The 17,874-nt window shown below is 42.2% G+C and overlaps 1 protein-coding gene across 1 annotated transcript in view; it reads right to left on the reverse strand.

Moving 5' to 3' along the window:
* The window catches only part of lrp2b (low density lipoprotein receptor-related protein 2b), a 52,093-nt gene that overhangs the window by 13,627 nt on the left and 20,592 nt on the right, over window positions 1–17,874 (reverse strand). The window contains exons 36-59 of the mRNA XM_033611982.2: window positions 17,162–17,375; window positions 16,090–16,326; window positions 15,773–15,964; window positions 15,096–15,568; window positions 14,012–14,459; window positions 13,285–13,450; window positions 13,012–13,170; window positions 12,627–12,916; window positions 10,909–11,112; window positions 10,311–10,553; window positions 8,054–8,179; window positions 7,768–7,887; window positions 7,373–7,504; window positions 6,787–6,988; window positions 6,419–6,714; window positions 5,749–6,265; window positions 5,426–5,581; window positions 4,284–4,454; window positions 3,941–4,164; window positions 3,675–3,852; window positions 2,958–3,154; window positions 2,433–2,678; window positions 1,795–1,923; window positions 75–194 (exon numbers count right to left, since the gene is read on the reverse strand). Of these exons, the coding sequence (XP_033467873.1) occupies window positions 75–194; window positions 1,795–1,923; window positions 2,433–2,678; window positions 2,958–3,154; window positions 3,675–3,852; window positions 3,941–4,164; window positions 4,284–4,454; window positions 5,426–5,581; window positions 5,749–6,265; window positions 6,419–6,714; window positions 6,787–6,988; window positions 7,373–7,504; window positions 7,768–7,887; window positions 8,054–8,179; window positions 10,311–10,553; window positions 10,909–11,112; window positions 12,627–12,916; window positions 13,012–13,170; window positions 13,285–13,450; window positions 14,012–14,459; window positions 15,096–15,568; window positions 15,773–15,964; window positions 16,090–16,326; window positions 17,162–17,375 (5,440 nt within the window). The remainder of the gene's footprint in view (window positions 1–74; window positions 195–1,794; window positions 1,924–2,432; window positions 2,679–2,957; window positions 3,155–3,674; window positions 3,853–3,940; window positions 4,165–4,283; window positions 4,455–5,425; window positions 5,582–5,748; window positions 6,266–6,418; window positions 6,715–6,786; window positions 6,989–7,372; window positions 7,505–7,767; window positions 7,888–8,053; window positions 8,180–10,310; window positions 10,554–10,908; window positions 11,113–12,626; window positions 12,917–13,011; window positions 13,171–13,284; window positions 13,451–14,011; window positions 14,460–15,095; window positions 15,569–15,772; window positions 15,965–16,089; window positions 16,327–17,161; window positions 17,376–17,874) is intronic.

Genomic DNA, 17,874 nt, shown 5'->3' on the forward strand with positions numbered 1-17,874 from the left:
GTAACCCTGATGAACACACGACTCTTGCTGGTTTGTGATGGATTGAACTGAAAAATATGGATTGTGACACTCACGGCAGTCCCTTTCATCTGAGCCGTCACCACAGTCGTTGGTGCCATCACACCGCCAGCGGATAGGGACACAGCGGTGGTTGTCACATCGGAAATCTCCCAGAGGATCACAGGTCACTAACTCTATTGGAAGTCAGAAATGGGCAGATGAAAAGATGATTCAATATGTGGTCAATGAGAAAAACAAAAGAGTTCAGTGATCCATGGTTAAAGAGGAACTAAACCCTAGAGGTTTGGCTGAAGTGACTCCACCCTGGAAGTCCAAAAATGCCTCTAGAATTCAAATATCTTGGACTAAAATGTCAAGATTTGGATCTGAATCCATCAACAACACGACTCAATACCCATATATTTTGGTATTTAGTTTAAAAAATGCTCATACAACAAACATACATACGAGTTGCTGTGCCTGGTGCAAAGCATCATGTTTAGATCCAACATAATCTACATAATGTTCTTGTCTCCATCATGCTCCTGCTTTCTCTTGAACTTGTTCTGGTGTAGGCCACTATCACATGTTGACTGAACTGTTTTCTGTCTGTTCAAGACATGTCAATAAGACTATGTTACGGTTGCAGAACCCCTCTCCTACACTCATATTTTAAGTATAAATTATTTGCCAAAAAAGAGACAAAACGTACAATAAACAAAGCTAAAGATGAATTTGACTGATAGCTGTTTTTTCTATCAATATCACAATAATATTGTTATTGTGACTTCTTTTTGCCCCAATTATTGTATCATGAAAATCTAATATTGTGCCAGCTTTAAAGCCAACTAATAAGATAATGACATTTACTCACACAATCAGTAGATTTTCTCTGACGTCATCAGTGTCATAATTCTCGTCATAACGTCACACAATACAGATGCTGAATTCGCAAAATAGTGTCTTGTTGACAAATAAAATAAAAGATTATAAAGGCAACAAATACAAGGAGAACATCTGGGGAGGTGCAGCAGCTGAACTTGCTTGTGATGGTGATGACTAGCTGACAAAAGATGAAAAAATATATGTTGTTGTTAAGTTAATGTAGGCTAGAACCTACATTTCCAAGTGCGTACCTGACGTAATGCTGCGGACATTAAATGTGTTAGAAATTACATGTAGTGGTTGTGAAATGTAAACAACAAACCCGTCCATATAGGATACAACAGGGATACCGTTACGTCAGTTATTTCTATTATTATTTTAATTGTTATAACCAGCAATGGAAGCATATGAGCTCACTCTCTTTCCTCGAGAAATCCACCTCAGAGTCCGGGTAGTATAAACTGACCATGATAAACTGTATTAATGGCCATGTATTACAAATACATAAATATGATAAACACATTTGGACTGTGTTCAGTCCAGTCATGAATGATGAAAGCCAGTGAAATGAAGCTTAGCATTTACACTGGTTACAATAACATGGCGCCACCCATAGGACTTTTCTGTACAGTACTGCACACTTGAAATAACGTGCCCGTCTCGTGTGTAGAGTTGGGTAAAAACAGTAACAGTAAACAGTAAAAACAACTATGAACTGATGATTGTGTGACGGTGAAAACATTTCATTTTCAGTGGGACACACGGGATGCAAATACTTGTTGGCCTTGGTGTAAAAAAACATTTAACATGAAACTTTTAATGTGTGAAAAGTATTCTGTTGCTAAACTGGGTCTTCCTCAACATGTGCAGTCCGTGTTACAACCCTGGCTTCGATACACAAAAACTCACCGCAGTCTTTCTCGTCGGTTTTATCGTAGCAGTCCTCGGTGCCATCACAGCGGACCCACTTTGGAACACACTGGTAGTTTGTCTTGCAGGAGAATTCAGTGACGTTATTACACTTATTGTCTGGACCATCTGGACAGAGAAAGAGAAAGAGACATAAGAAAGAAGAGAAAGAGAATAATGAGTGTGAGTGAGACAAAAAAATTATGTTACGAGGTGACAAGAATAATGAAATGATGAGGAAGACAAAAATGAGACGGTAAGTGAGGACAGAAGAAGGAGGATGAGAGCCTAAACCTATTAAATTTAGAAAAAAGACACAACAAAATGAATTTAATCAGATTGCTCTGGAGACATGGGTGAGTCTACACTGATTATTCATAAAACATTAAACCTTAATCTATGTTTGTTAAACTGTCAGCTCTGTTTTGCCACAGTGCACTGCTGTTATCACTTAGAGCAGTGCCTTTCTTTGTGTTCTCATTACAGAGAAAGAGAGAAATCTTGAGTGTCACAGGTTTAATTCCTGCCACAGCCACTGAAAAAGATTTCTTATCAATTTCCTGGCTCTGCAATGTTAACAGGATCATCAGTTTTGGCTTTGACTCACTAAAACTGCCATCAAATAATGTGCCACTTACTGCAGAACTCAAATGGCTCATCAGATTTATCCCCACAGTCGTCGTGGGTGTCACACACGTAGCTTTGTGGCACACAGCGCCCGTTGGCACACTGGAACTGTCCTGGTCTGCAGGTCTTCTGGGAACACGTCTCTGCATCCTCGTCGCTGCCATCTGAGCAGTCTTCCACTCCATCGCAGTGCCAGGACACAGGAATGCACTTCTTGTTTTTACACTGGAACTGGTTCTCCTGGCATCGGTGGTCACCTACGGGGACAGACTGCAGCTTGACTAGTGCTGGAAAATTTGAGCAAAGTCCAAAATGAACCATCTGCCTGAACTTAGTCTTAAGTGTGAAAGCTTCTCCTGAGATAAATCCTGGCCAGAGCTTGAATTTCTACCAGAACTTAACGAGCAAAATCCAAACGCAAGTGAAATTGTAAAAAACAACCTGACCTTAAATAAACACAGTTAAAACTTAAGTATAGAAAAACTTTAATTAAAGCTTCCCATCTGCCTTTCTACAAGGTGTGTTAATATTCATACTGCAGAGAGCTGCGTCCTCGTCTGAACTGTCAGGGCAGTCTGAGTGGCCGTCGCAGAGAAAGCCAGGGTAGGTGCAGTTGCCATCTTGACACTGGAACTGGCCAATGGGGCAATAGCGAGGCGGGCAGGTCTGAGGTTCATCCGAGCCATCGCCGCAGTCTGACTGGCCATCACACTTCCACCATATAGGAACACACCTGAGAGGGAGCACCGACAGGTTAGCTCAATTCAGTTTTTAAGTTCTTCAGCTCTTGTTTTCTAACATCTCTTCGTGACAGGGAAGCAAATGCTTGTCTCCTTCTTTTATGGACAGTATAAACACTCTGGAAAACTAGGGAAATAAGTCCAGGACTTTGGTGTACCATCATTATTACGTACTTCTGGCTTCTTATATTATTGCCTGTTTTTGAACTAGTATCAGTGAGGTTGAACCCTCAAGTGTTTTATACACTGCTGTTGCTCTCTCTGCCTTAGGCATCCCGTGTAGGCACGCGGCAGCGCAGAGAGGTTTGCCTCAGGCTTTTCTTGTTTGTATGTGGAAGGGCGCAGGCGGCTTTTATGGACAGTCCCTTAATATATAAAATTCTGGAAATCATCTAATTCATTTCCGTCATTTTTCAAAGGTTTGTTTAAAGTTTACAGTGAAAAAAAGTGTTCGAGAAGACTGGCTAGATGAATGGAGTTGTGGGAACACAAGTGATTTTATATCTGACTGACTTCTCATTGTCCCCACAGCGGAACTGAGTGCTGGAGCAGTCGGCAACACACTGGATCTTGAAGCCCACAGAGAGGCCGATGAAGTGATCTGGACACTGACAGGTAGCTTGCTGCCCACCAGGTGCGATCAGACACAGGTGACTGCAGGTCAGGTGATGGGAGGAGCAAGGGTTTTCACCTGAGAAATAAGTTAAAATACCATATTGGTCAACTCTGGGCCACAGTTAATCCAGACAATAACAATATAAGCATCTGAATGTACGTACTGCGAAGCTGCCTGTAGGGGTGGTAGACGTGAATGTCATATGGCCGATGCGTGTTGTTGCCCATGATCGTGCGCTGCTCGCCAGTGTACTTGTGGGCCTTCTCCACTGTGTGTGTGTTCCAGTCCGTCCAGTAAACCATGTCCTCAAACAGGGTCACAGCAAAAACATGGGGAAGTGTACCAGCAATGGCCCGATGTCGGTTCTGGCCATTCATGTCTGCAAAGCTGAAGGGGAGGGTAAATACACGTTGTAAGTGCTACTGGTACTATTACACAAAAAGAACCTTTTGAAGCGCACTTGATGGCAGCTCAATCTGGACTCATCTCTGAATCTGTAAACTCACTCCAGAAAGTTAAGGTGGGAATCAGCAAAGAAGATCTTGTTGGTGGTGTAGTCTATGGTCAGAGCACTGGGCCACACCAGCTTGGTTTTGATAACGGCACTGACGTTGATACCGTCCATGCCAACTCTGCCGATATATGCTGTTTCACCCCAGTCAGTCCAATAAAGCCATCTGGGGAAAAAAGGAGGAAAAGAAGGAAGGAAAAAGAGTCAAATGCAGTGAATATTTACTATAATAACCCTTGTCAGCAAAGAGCAAACAGCTAGAAATCCCTAATATTGTATTTCATATTTTATTACCCTTCCTATTCCTGTGGCTAACTGGATCAGTGGACAGCACAAGACTGCATAGCCTATATCAGGGTTCAGCAACCTTAACTTGTCAAAAAGGCCATTTTTGACCAAAAATAATTTTAAGAAATCTGCCTGGGGCCACAAAACATATTTGAGCCTTATAGTAACACTGCATATCAAGTCTAAATTAGCCTATCAACATTAAAAATAGGTCTAAATGAGCATTAAAAAATATGTTTTACCACAAAATGGCTCCTCTGCAATAGGCTATAAATGATTATTTGGTACCTTAATTTTGCAGCATTGGCGGTAAAAGCAAACAAATCTGTCCATTCACTAATAAATGCTGTATTTTCCTCTGAGACTTTTACTTTTATGGATTTGGAATCCACAGCTAGCCTAAGTAGGGAGGCTCAAGACTAGCCACTGTTGAGGTTCGGCAAAATTTAGAGGAACAGATGCCACGCTGTAGGCATATGACGCACATTTTAGTTGACAAAATGTTAAATTCAGTGCATAGGATACACATTTTACAACTGGAGAATGTATGAATATGTTTAGGCAGACAACAATGATGAAAATGTTAAAAAATAAATGAAGTGGTATTCATTTTCATGTTTTTTTTTTTTTTTTTGTCAAAGCCACAGAGAGCCAATGGAGAGGGGCTAAAATAGCTCCAGAGCTGCAGGTTGCCTACCGTTGGCCTATATAAATACCTATTATAAGGGATTTCCATTAGAGCTACGATAAACTCTGACAGGAGAATTTTTTTCCATGTGGTTTTGATGTCAGCCATAGATCAAAGGCTTCTCTACGTGTACGTGTGTGTGTGTGTGTGTGTGTGAGTACCCATATTTAGGGTTCACAGCCACAGCACGAGGTCGGCTGATAAGATAAGTGGTGTTTCCATCTGTGAAGTGTTCTGACAGCAGTCTCTTCTTGTAACGCCCATCCAGCTCCATCACATGAACTGAGCCGTAAAAACTGTCCACCCAGTACAACTTCCTGCAGCAGACACAAAATATTCTCACTGACATTACTGTAGCCATGGTTTGGTCAGTCACACTGATTCAATACTCATACCAACAATGTTTGCGCAAATTTGGATTGGCTATTGTCTCGTAAACTATTAAAGACAGCTTTAATAATAAAGTTCCTCCCACTTCACACACCTGCCCACCCAGTCCAGTGCCAGGCCTTCAGCTCCACCTATATTTTCATCTGCCAGTGTCTCCCTCTCAGTTCCATCCAAACGCATCCTCTCAATCTTTCCTGCCCCTGCATCCAGCCAATAGAGCCTCTTCTCAGTGTCGTCAAAATCTAACGCCACCACATCGGACAGCCCCTGCAGGACTATACTCAGTTGTGACCCGTCAGTGGTCAGTCTGCGGATGTAGTAGCGATTAGTGTACAACAGGTATGGGGAAATGCCACTGTTCTGACGGCAGGTGCGTCCATCCGGCTCACGGATATACCCCGGGGCGCATTTACAGTGGAATGAGCCGACGGTGTTCTCGCAGATCTGGCTGCAGACGGCGGGTGTGCTGGAACATTCGTCAAGGTCCTCGCAGGCTTTGCCATCTGGCATGAGGCGGTAGCCAGGGTGACAGGAGCAGTAGTAACCGGTGAGGGTGTCAGTGCAGAGCTGGGCGCACTTGTGGACAGACGGGTTGCGGCACTCATTGACTCCTTAACAGAACGAGGGAAGAAGACAAAGTAAAAACTGTATGTTAGTGATGGCTTTTGACCCCAAATATCCTGCCTGGTCATTTGAGAGCGATGCTGTTTTCCTCTACACTCACATAAATTCACATCAATATATCCTATCTCAATATCTCTCACCGCAGCCTTTTTCGTCACTGTTGTCCTGGCAGTCCTTCTGTCCGTTGCACACCTTACTGAGCTCGATGCACTCGCCTGACTTGCACATGTAATGCTGAGGTGAACAGGTGGGCTGGGGCGTGATGCACAAGCTATCCTCCTCATCTGTGCTGTCCATACAGTCACTCATCCCGTCACAGGTGAAGGAGGAGGGGATGCAGGCTCCGTTGCCACAGGTGAACTGGCTACTGCTGCATGTGTCATATGTGCAGCCCACCTCATCACTGCCGTCCCCGCAGTCGTTCACACGGTCACAGCTGGGGAGGAAGAGTAATTCATTAGACTCTAATCAGATTGGTAAACAAATTTCACACATGCTTCCAACTTACTTGAGGTGGAGGAGGATGCAGAGCCCGTTGGAACAGGCAAACTCGTTCATATGGCAGGTGCGGTTGGGGCAGTTCTGTAGCTCATCAGCCGCGTTGGCGCAGTCTTTCTCCCCGTCACACACAAAGTTTAATGGTACACACCGCGGGTGGCCGGGGTACCAGGTTGGACAGGTGAACTGGTTGGAACTGCAGGTACGTTGGTCTGAAGGAGACAGAGATATGATACCATTAACATGTGCAAAATAACACATTTAGCTGTAAAGATTTCAAAAGCACACATGATAAAAGTGGACAAGGAGGCAAATTGAGACGAAGCATGGGACAGAGCTGAGAAATGAACAAATTAAGTGTAACTGTATGTTTCTGGTACACTTGTGCTGTGCTGTGTGGATGAAATGGAATGAATCTTATAGCGATGACTGAAGAGGAAGAAGACTGAAGAGATTTAAGGGAAATCCTGTCTTGAGAAATTCATGAGACTGAGGGGGACGCAAGGTCACAGTGACCTTGACCTTTGCCGGCGCGGAAAAATAATTACTAGATTGCCTGAATTACCCTCACACAGTGTGATAATTAAATATCTCACCACACTGTAGTTCAGGAGCCTCGTCACTGTTGTCCCAGCAGTCATTGTTGCCGTCGCAGACCAGTGCGTGGGGGACGCAGTTTCCATTGGTACAAGTGAAGAAGTTGGGACCGCATGTTCTGATTATGTCCTCTGCACAGGGACAAAGACAGGGAAATAAGTTTCAAGATACATTAAGAGATCTACTTTAATCATAGACAACCAATCAGCCAGAAAATATTTGATTTGAAAGGCAAAAACATTTAGGACGTGGTGATCTCTGATTCACTGTATAAGTAACACGTCATTGATAACTATCATTAAAAAAATATGGCATGTATTCTAATTAATTGACTTGGGTTTAAAGTAAACTGTTTAAAAGCCCCAAATGTCAAATGTAAATGCAGAGCGCTCACCACAGGTGGGAGGTTCATCTGTCCCATCAAGGCAGTCTCGGATGGAGTCACACACCCAGTAGTCAGGGATACACGTCCCACTGTCACAGCGGAACTGATCCGGAGAGCATGTGCGACCCGCTGTAGCAAATAACTTAAAGTCAGACATAAACCCATGTAGAGCTCTACTGAATCACCTCAGCAGGTAAAACATAAACTCTGTGGATGATACAGTTTTTACCAGCATGTCTCCCTTTCTTACACTCTCTTACACAGCAGCAGGACGAATGCTGAGTGCTCAACTTACCGCAGAAGAGAGGATTCTCATCGCTGTTGTCTCCACAGTTGTTGAAGCCGTCGCACAAGTTTTCAGGGTAGATGCAGATGTTGTTGCGCTCACATTTGATCTGGCCCGTAGGACACGTCCTGTCAGCTGGAGAAGGTCGCAGGAGATCAAAACATCAACCACAGCAGCAAAAACACAGGACACAAATTATCAAGTTACCTGAAAGGTGGATAAACAACTGTGATTTTCTTTTCAATGGGCATCTTAGTCAAACTTTGCTCAAGGGAACTTAAACTAGCAGGAGAGAACTGGTGGTTATTTATTAAGTCTAACAAATGACATTAGAAGAACAATTCTGGAGCTTAAAGAAATTTGGAGATTTTACAGGGGACTTTAGGACCTTAAAATATCAAGTACCACCTACATAAAACAACTAAACTAATGCCTTGTGGTTGTATGCCTCCACAAACTAGTCCAGTTGCAGTTTCAGTTTACATCCATGTCTGTCCAGACTCGTATGTAGCCATGACAGTAGATGCTTAAAATATGGATGTTGCTGCAAAGAAGCTAATTCTGAAGCTATTCTAAAACACGGATGCTCCACACACATCTTAAGCTTGGCAACGGATTTATACAACTGGCACAATTTAAGATGGACCCAAAAGATTAGTATCAACAATTCAGTATTTGACTAATTGTCTCCCCCTTGTGTTTCGGTATTTTGGATATTAAAAGTCATCACTTCATTTTTTTTATCCTATTAGACATTTGTGTTAAATTTTTGTCATAGCTAGCATAGGAATTCTTGAGTTATGGCCAAAAACATGTTTTGTGAGGTCACAGTGACCTTTACCACTGACCACTAGAATAATCCTTGATTCCTGCTCCATTTCATTCCCCTGAATGTAATATCTCAAGTAGGGAATTTCCTTAAATTTGGCACAAACGTCTGCTTGGTCACAGTGACCTTTGCTTTTGACCTTTGACCACGAAAACCTAATCAATTAATTCTTGTGTCCAAGTGGACGCTTGTGCCAAATTGGAAAAAAAAATCCCTCAAGGTTTTCTATGGGACAGATGTACAGACGGAAAACCCAAAAACATAAGGCCTATAGCGCAGGCATACAAATGGAAGAGGGAAACTAACAGTTGCATTTGAGAAACAGTCTGGATGTTTTGTCCAGAATGTTTCTCAATTTTCAATTTTCAATTAAGGGTGTTGCGATATACAAGTATTGACAATAACCGTGATCTTTAAAAACGAAATACTGATATCATGTTACTAATACACCAAAGATAATATCGTGTAAATTATCCAGTGCCTCTTGAATCTCTTTTAATCATTTCAGTTTCTTTCCATTCTCACTTTGTCTCCCTCCCTCAAAGCCATCTGGTCCCCTTTTCACTATTCACTATTTAGTGTAACTGCTCTTTTTGTACTATTTTGTACAGTTGTGGTTACAGACTCTCTCTACACCTCTCTACACTCATATTTTGAGTGTAATTAATTTTACAAAAAGGAGATAAAATGCACAATAAACAAAGAAAGACAGAAAGAAAGAAAGAATTTGGCTGATTTTTTTTTTTTTCAATTTTTTTATAGCTACTGGGATAATAAAAAACTCTTTTGGCCATGATAATCATGTAGTAAAAAATCTGATATTGTGCTAGCTCTCATTTTCTAAGGATATCAAGCTTGACTTCATGGAGAATGTTTGGCTGTAAGTCTTTGTAGACATTTTGCTCATAAGTCTCAGCACCCAGTGGCTCCCAAGAAGTCAATTACTACCACTTGTTTTGGGCCTGTCCAAAAGTAAATACATTTTGACATGGGATTTATACAGAGTTTGTGACTGTGTTTGGGATAAAATTACTTTTAAATGGGGCAAACTCCATTTTGGGCTTCTACATTTCACATCTACAAATGTTAAAACAAAATACTTCTTTTGAATACTGAGTGAAGCTGCTAGAAAGCAATTACAAAGAAATGGCTGAAGCCAGACACCCCATCTATACAAGACTAGTATGATTTAATTTCTGAATTTTTTGTAATGGAGAGGATAACCTTCTGCATTTGAATCCGGGAAATTAAATTTGAAGTGAATTTGAAGAAGCTTAAAAGATGGATTGCTCTCTAAAGATGACTGTGTGAGCTGCTTTAAAAAATTAACAATTTCCAAACCATTTTCCAGTTTTGCAACATGTGTATTTCATATCCCAGCCTAATCACTCCATCAGTTCATAAATTAAATCCTTGATCGGCCTGATCGTTACTCACGGCAGTTGATTTCGTCAGAGGTGGAGTTGTCTCGGCAGTCGTTGTGGCCATCACAGACGAAGTCCGCACTGATGCAGCGTCCGTTGGTGCAGGTGAACTCCGTAGCGGGGTTACATGTGGGGAAGGGGCAGCCTCGCTCGTCACTGTTGTCACCACAGTCGTCTGTGTAGTCACAGGTGTAGCTGAGCGGCACGCAGCGCCCATTGTCACAGGTAAAGTCCAAGGCTGAGCAGGTGTGGAAGGCTGGCCAGGAAGAACAACACAGTGCTGGTTTACTTTTCTTGCCATAATGTTTGTTTTAGGCTTTCTGCTCATTCTTTTCTTTAAGAGCAAGAAGGAGGTGCAACCCAAAGTTTAACGATCATTATTATTTTAGCAATATTACAAACTAGCGGTCAAAGCTGATATCAAAATGTGTGTGTCCTTTTCCTGAGTTACCATTGTGGAGCATATTTAATAGCTTATGGGAGGTTAAATTGCAAAAACATTTTCAGTGTGTATGTACAACATTTTTAAATCTGCTTGTTTACTTGGTTTGCTTCTATCTGTCCACTCAACATTGTAATTTTTTTAAGACAGATGAAACCTCATCTCTCACCACACACTCTCTCCAGCTCATCCGAGTTATCCTGGCAGTCGTTGAGACCGTCACACTTCCAGCGTGCTGAGATACAGTTACCATTAAGGCAGGTGAACTGCTCTGGCTGGCAGCGTTTCCCTTTGTCTTCGATACAGTCTTTGCCGTTGTTGGCCAGGTACCACTTCCCCTGATGAGGACACTGGCACTCTGGGCCCAGCGGACCTGCAGGGGAGATAATGGGAGGTGAGGGAATTTAAGAATAGAGAGGAATTGAAGGGATCACAGAGGCAATCTGTCTTTTTAATTAGTAGCACCGTGTCTCTTTGTGTTGTTTGGGATGTTCTGAACTTTCTCTACTTGCTCTGATGTCTTAATGAGCAAAGTTCTAACTTCTAATTAAAAACTCACTTGAAAAATAAAACACTATCCCATATTGTGTCTACCATTGTTAACAGTTCAGGAGGTTTTATTGAACATTTTATAGTTAAAAAGAACTGCTTCTTATAAACCTAAATGTCAGGCACCAAAAATGATGAGTCAAATGCATAAAATAACTGCCCCTTGGGCAGCAAATAAAGCAACATATCCAGAGGAAGCTTTATTCACAATTTTAGATATCTGAGGCAAGTCACCTGCATAATCAGTCTTTTCCTGTTGGTTGATGTGTAACCAGGGTATCTGCACATCTTTTAAGTATGAATTTAAGAACTTTCAAGACCTTTTTTATACCACCAAAAGAAAAAAAATATTGTGTGACCAAATAAATCTGCCTACACAGACATTTAGTCTTTTTAGTTGAGAATTTTCTCAACACATAAAGGAACACTTCATCCTTCAGTTTACTGCAAATTACTCGATGGCCATGAACACTTTTTCGAGTGCTTGCATGAAGCTTGACACTGTGCCTCAAACAAATTGCTGGATAGTTTCAGCCATCACTTAATCTGCTTTACCCATGGCCTAGCCTGCATTACTTGCTCACAGTGTTGTGCTCTTGTTTTATTTTCCTCTCTTACTGCTGCATCTCTAAAATTGGAAGCTGGATAAACACGTTCTTCTTCAGGGTTAAAATGTGGATAACAGCCACACACAGTGCCACCTGCCTGTGGTAATGTACAAACAAATAGGTATTGGATGTTGCTGAAATGGTAATTATTGTGGGATATTACATACCACTAAAATAAAACAAAAAGCTGAAGAAAAAATAGATGCTTAATTTTTCCAATCTAACAGCCACAAAGTCCTAATGTTTTTTCCCATTTTTGCTTTATATAAATCATTTAGTCTGCAGAACTGAAATCACAACACATCTTTTAGCTATAGCGACTGTAATAAAAGCAGTGGTGGAGCCTCTATAAGCTCCCTTGGAAGCATAAGAAATGTATTTGTTTATTTATTTTGAACAATTGCATGATTTGGTTCAGGCAGGCTAAATAAAATTTCCATTGCATCTACAGTATACCTTTACTGCACCTCGTTTTGCATAATATAATACATTGTTTAAGTGGTGAATCATATACATATACTAGTACTATAAAGTAATTAATTTAGTTTGGCAAGTGGGCAGTAAAAATGTAAGAAATTACCATGAACGAGTTAATTTTTGAAACTCAAAACGTTCAAAATTCCACTGATGAACGATGAATATGAATTTGTTTATTTTAATCTGTGTGGAATGAAATTTCGGCAAGGTCTTGTAAAGTGTGAACTGTCCACACGGAGGAGTCTGCTCTTACCGGGCACACAGACATGACTGCAGCCTCCGTTGAACTGCTGACAGGGGCTGGAGCAGCTCTCCTGCTTCGCTGCGGCATAAACATGGATGTCATTTGGTCGGTACTGAAGGTCCTGGACCAGCACAGAGAAGCCAGAGCCATCATCCTTCCCAGCCCTAAAGACGGCTCTCTCAGTCCAGTCGGTCCAGAAGATGTCCTGTTGGAAGACAGTCATGGCGTACGGGTACATGACCCCCTGCAAGATCACCTGTCGGTTCTCACCAGTCAGAGTGGCCCTCTCAATTTTATCTCTGTGGGAAGCAGCGAGGGAGAAGAGGAGTTGTCAGACAAATGTGAGCAGTATGGGATCTGCCACAGCATAATATATTTAAAAAATTGAACATACAATGAGGCATCAGCCCAGTAGAGCATCCTTTCCTCGTAATCCAGAGACAGGCCATTGGGCGTTGTCAGGCTGGTGCTGATGATGGCAGTCCGGAAGTTTCCACCCAGTGTGGCCCTCTCAATCTTAGCTGGAAAGCCCCAGTCAGTCCAGTACAGGTAACTGGGCACAGAGAGCAGAGTGAGAAGGGGGCAGATGAACTCTATAGAGAGTACAGAAATTATCTACATCCATCTGTAGACACTGGGTAGTGAAGTATTTGTCTGTTGCTTTTACCCATAGCAGGGGTCAACGATGATGCCTCTGGGACGGTTTGCATGGGCGATGATTGAGCGGTTCATCCCATCTGCCCCCATGGACTGGACATTGCGGCTGTAGTAGTCAGTAAAGTACAGACGCTTGTTGACCCAATCATATGCCAATCCCTCTGGGTCATCCAAATCTGAGTGGTGTAACAGAGAGGAGAGGATATTAAGAAAAGAGAGACAAAAACAATGATAAGATCATAAAGGAAATTGATGATGAACAGGGTGAGAGAAGAGAGTAAAAAATAAAACAGTAAGAAAAAAGTATTACAAGATTGAGTCCCAACGAAGGGAACACTGCAACAATCTGAAAGGCACTTTGAGAGCACAGACGTCCACCAGGGCCAAATATCATATCTCGCAATAATGAAGGCGCAATATACAACATTCAGAATATCAATTTAGCAGCGAACTACTATTACGTCCCCACTTGCGAGCCAAGCAACAAGGTGTTCATAGCCAACGATGCTATCTAACCATGACCTTTTTTGCCCTAATCATAACCGCTTCTGGCCTCTACCCATCAATGTGACAAGTACTAGCCTATCACAGATCATAGCACACAGTGGGATCCATAATATCACATCATAGGGATGGGTGTAAATGGCCCTCCTTGGCTCAAACTAATGGCACAAACCAAGCCAAATATATGACCTCCTTGGTGAAAGTAATTACGTCGTGATTAATGCTAAACTCACTTGAAGCTATGATGACAGGCGGGCTGGTGATGGATGTCGTGGTGATGTAGCCAATCTTGCTCCGACCAATTCCACTATACTGGGTGAAGAAAATGCGCTTCTCCTTGAAGTCATAATCCAAAGCCATCAAGTTGTAGCCCAAGTTCACCGTTGGATAGGGGGTGCTGTGATCCATAGGATCTAACCTCAAGCTATTCAGCGTGTAGTCTGTGGTGAAAACCAGAAACTCATCCAGTCCGTAACCACATGTCACTCCATTACTAAGGAGTGACCCGTGAGCACAACCACATTTTGGTTTCTCCTGGCCTGCAATGGCGAAGCAGAGCTGCTGGCAGCGTCCGTTATCTTCTTGACATGGGTTAAAGCCCACCTGGTTAGCAGATGTGGGCTGGACATGAGCATCAAAGATAGCGACATCAATGAGCCCATCAAGACTGTCTCGGATTACCTGGTGGCATTGAAAAAAATGTTTTGTTATTTAGTGGAATGGCCATAGTACATTTACAGCAGGATCACTAATTGTTCTCAACATAGTCTGTGTCTGTCGTTAGACATTACTTAAGAAATTTTTCTAAATAAATTATTCTCAGGACACAATGAAACCAAAGCTGCAACTAAAGATCATTATTTGTTTGTTTCAGCTTCTCAAATTTAAGGATCTTGAACTTTTCTCTGTTGGTCAGACAAAACAAGGCATTTGTAGTCATATCCGTGGACTGCAGAAAATTGCAACAGCAGTCTTTAAAATTTTTTGGACCAAAGGATGAATCAATTAATAGAGAAAATAATCTGCAGACATATTCATAATGAAAATAATCATCAGCAGCAGCCCTTATAATGTCAGGAAAAGTAGGACAACATTGTGTACAACTAACTAAACAATGTTTACATGCAAGTGGTTCTAACATCAGGAAATTTTAACATAAATGGACTGTAGTAACATTAATATTTGAGCCCACACACTGTGTTTACCCACCAAAGTGTGTCAACTATACAACTTATTCAGTTAATTCATTGTAAGATCACAAAACAGTATCATCACCAAAGATAAAACTGTGTTAAATCAGGCGGATTTATCTCTCACCTCTGGCTGGTCGGTGTTGGCTGGGTCCTTACTGGCCTGTAAGAGCTTTCCAAGCTTTTTATCCACCCACAGCATGTAGTTTCCAAATATAGCCATCCCTCCTGGGGATGGATAGCGGCTCCCGTAGCGGATAATCTGCCTCTGTGTGCCGTCTGTGGCCATTCGGGAGATCATATCAAGAACGTCATCTGTCCAGTAGAGGAAATCATTGGTGTAATCAATGGTGAGGCCGTGAGGTGACGCTAGGCTCTCTGATGCCAGCACAGTGCGGTTGGTGCCGTCTAGCAGGGCTCGCTCAATTTTGGGTGTTTGGCCACCATCAGTCCAGAAGAGGTAGCGAAGCTTGGGGCTGACAGCCACGTCACGGGGCCGGTCCTGGGTGGACTTGAGGAGGATCATTCGGTAGGTGGTGTTGATGGCGAGCACCTCCAGGAAGGTTTCAGTCTCAAAGGCATTGGTGAAGTATAAGTTACCTGAGAGAGTTAATGGAGAGATAGGAAAGATTAGATTATTGAAAGCAAAGAGATGCACACCTTAAGTGCTTAATGGGGTAACATAGTTCAGTGTTGCATAAAATTAATACACTTCAGCAATTTAGTGATGTATATTTTTTTAATTTTATGTAAGTAATTGGTAATATAATGGATAAATGAATTAATGGTTGAGTGGCTTTATACCTGCAATCCAGTCAACAGCAAAGCCAAGGATGCCACCTCTTCCAACACCTGTGTTGAGGACAGTGCTGTAACGCCCTCCATCTGTTCTGGCCCTGAAGATCCCCCTGTATGAGGTGGAGGTGCTGTTGTCAATCCAGTATACAAAGCCAGACTCGATATGGAGGTCCAACTTGCCTTTAATGAAGTAGGAAGCTGAAAAAGACAGACATAAGCTTTCATCAACTGGTTATTTATAGCCAACAATTTACAGAAGAAGCAGTACAATGTGCCTAACAGGCTGGAACACTATAATACAGAACAATATCAAGCCAACATACGTCCACCGACAGGCACCATGGCTTCAGAGTGGTCGGAGCTGTTTATGTGGAAGCCACGGATATATTTGGGCGTGGAGACAATTGCGAAAGACTCAAACTGTTCACAGCGGGAGCCATCTTGAGAGAGGTGAAAACCGGTGGTGCAGGCACAGGTCTTTTGATTGCCTGGTTTGGGTAGACAGAGGTGGGGGCAGCCCCCGTTGTTGGAGCTGCAGGCGTTGGTGGTCCCTGCTGAGTCTGAGGTGGCAGAGAGGAAGATAGTGGTGGAGGTGACCATGACAGGATTACATGAGTCCATACTACTGTAGTGTAATGGACGATAAAATGACACCTGACGAAGAAAGGAGGCTGTAGTTTTTCACCTGATGTAAAAATGTCTGACACCTTCCTACAACATTCAATCTTTTATCTAAACTAAAGTTTGGATTGTGGGAGAGCGATATGCAACAGAGACCTTGAGGTATATAGTTGGCACCTTAATCCCTTAGGCATGGGTCAACCCGTTTAAATCACTTTTAAAAACACACCTTTTTTTAGATAATTTTTATTTATCTAATTCGTCTGCACATTATAACTGTGTTTTAGTAAAAAGTTTGTCATTATTATTATCAGCATTTATTATATAACTATTTATCAATTTATATATCTATGAATCATTGAATTACAACTGTGCACATTAGTTCAAATGATATGAATCCCTCCATTGCCCACTACATTATCAACTTGTTTTTTTACTTATCATTGATGACTAATACACGCGCAGAGATGAAAAGAGACAAAAGACTTATTCCAATCTTTAAAAAATTCTAATTATGTAGTTATCTTGATTTAAAAAGAAGGAACTATGACGACTGTAATGGTAAAAGGTGCAAAAGCTACATTCAAAAGATGAAATACAAGTGGTGCTCGATCCCGCTGTGTTCTGTCCTTGAGGAGGATACTACACTCCTACTCGCTCACTCACTGGCAGTAATTATCTGTTGCATAATATAACAGTCCGCATGAAAACACCACAAAAAGCTCAAGGACGGACACCGCAGAATTAAAATTAAAAAGCAGCTATTTCACTTACTGTCTCTGGCATGCATTTTGAGGGCTCGCAGGCCAGACATGCCGCTCCTCATCACCACCATGTTGGCACCGGTGCCCTTGTCCACCCTCTCGATGACCTCGTAGTCCAGGTCGGTGTAGTACAGGTAGTTCTGGTAGATCGTCAGCCCCCAAGGATGGGACAGGCCACTCACTACTGTCATACGGCTAACTCCATCCATGGTGCCACTCTCGATCTGAGAAAACAATGAAGGAGTGAGACCAAGTAGTTTAATCAGAACCAGGATGAAGATGACAACTACGAGGGATACTTCCCACATATCTTTCTGCCAGCAGCACAGAAAATCTATGCAATTAGCAGTTTTAAAATGGACACCCAAGATCTTTGACCTTCGACATCCAAATTCTAATCAGTTCATTCTCAAGTCCAAATGGACGTTTGTGCCAAATTTGAGGATATCCCCCCAAGATCTTCTCGCTATATCACATTCAAGAGAATGAGATAAATGCAAGGTCACAATGACCTTGACCTTTGACCACTGTGACGCCCCTCCCAATGTCTTTGAGAATGTTTCAGCCAGTCTCATCAGGCAGTTGGCTGACATGGGAGGGTCGTTACCATGATCAGGCTCACCTTGGCTTCCAAGCTATAAAACCTGCCTAATCTGTTCACTTGGTCTCTCCCTTCCTTTCAGCTGACATCCACTGAGTATCTTTGGTTTTGGTTTGCACCTT

Source organism: Epinephelus lanceolatus, chromosome 21, assembly GCF_041903045.1.
Source record: "Epinephelus lanceolatus isolate andai-2023 chromosome 21, ASM4190304v1, whole genome shotgun sequence".
Lineage (NCBI taxonomy): Eukaryota > Metazoa > Chordata > Actinopteri > Perciformes > Serranidae > Epinephelus > Epinephelus lanceolatus.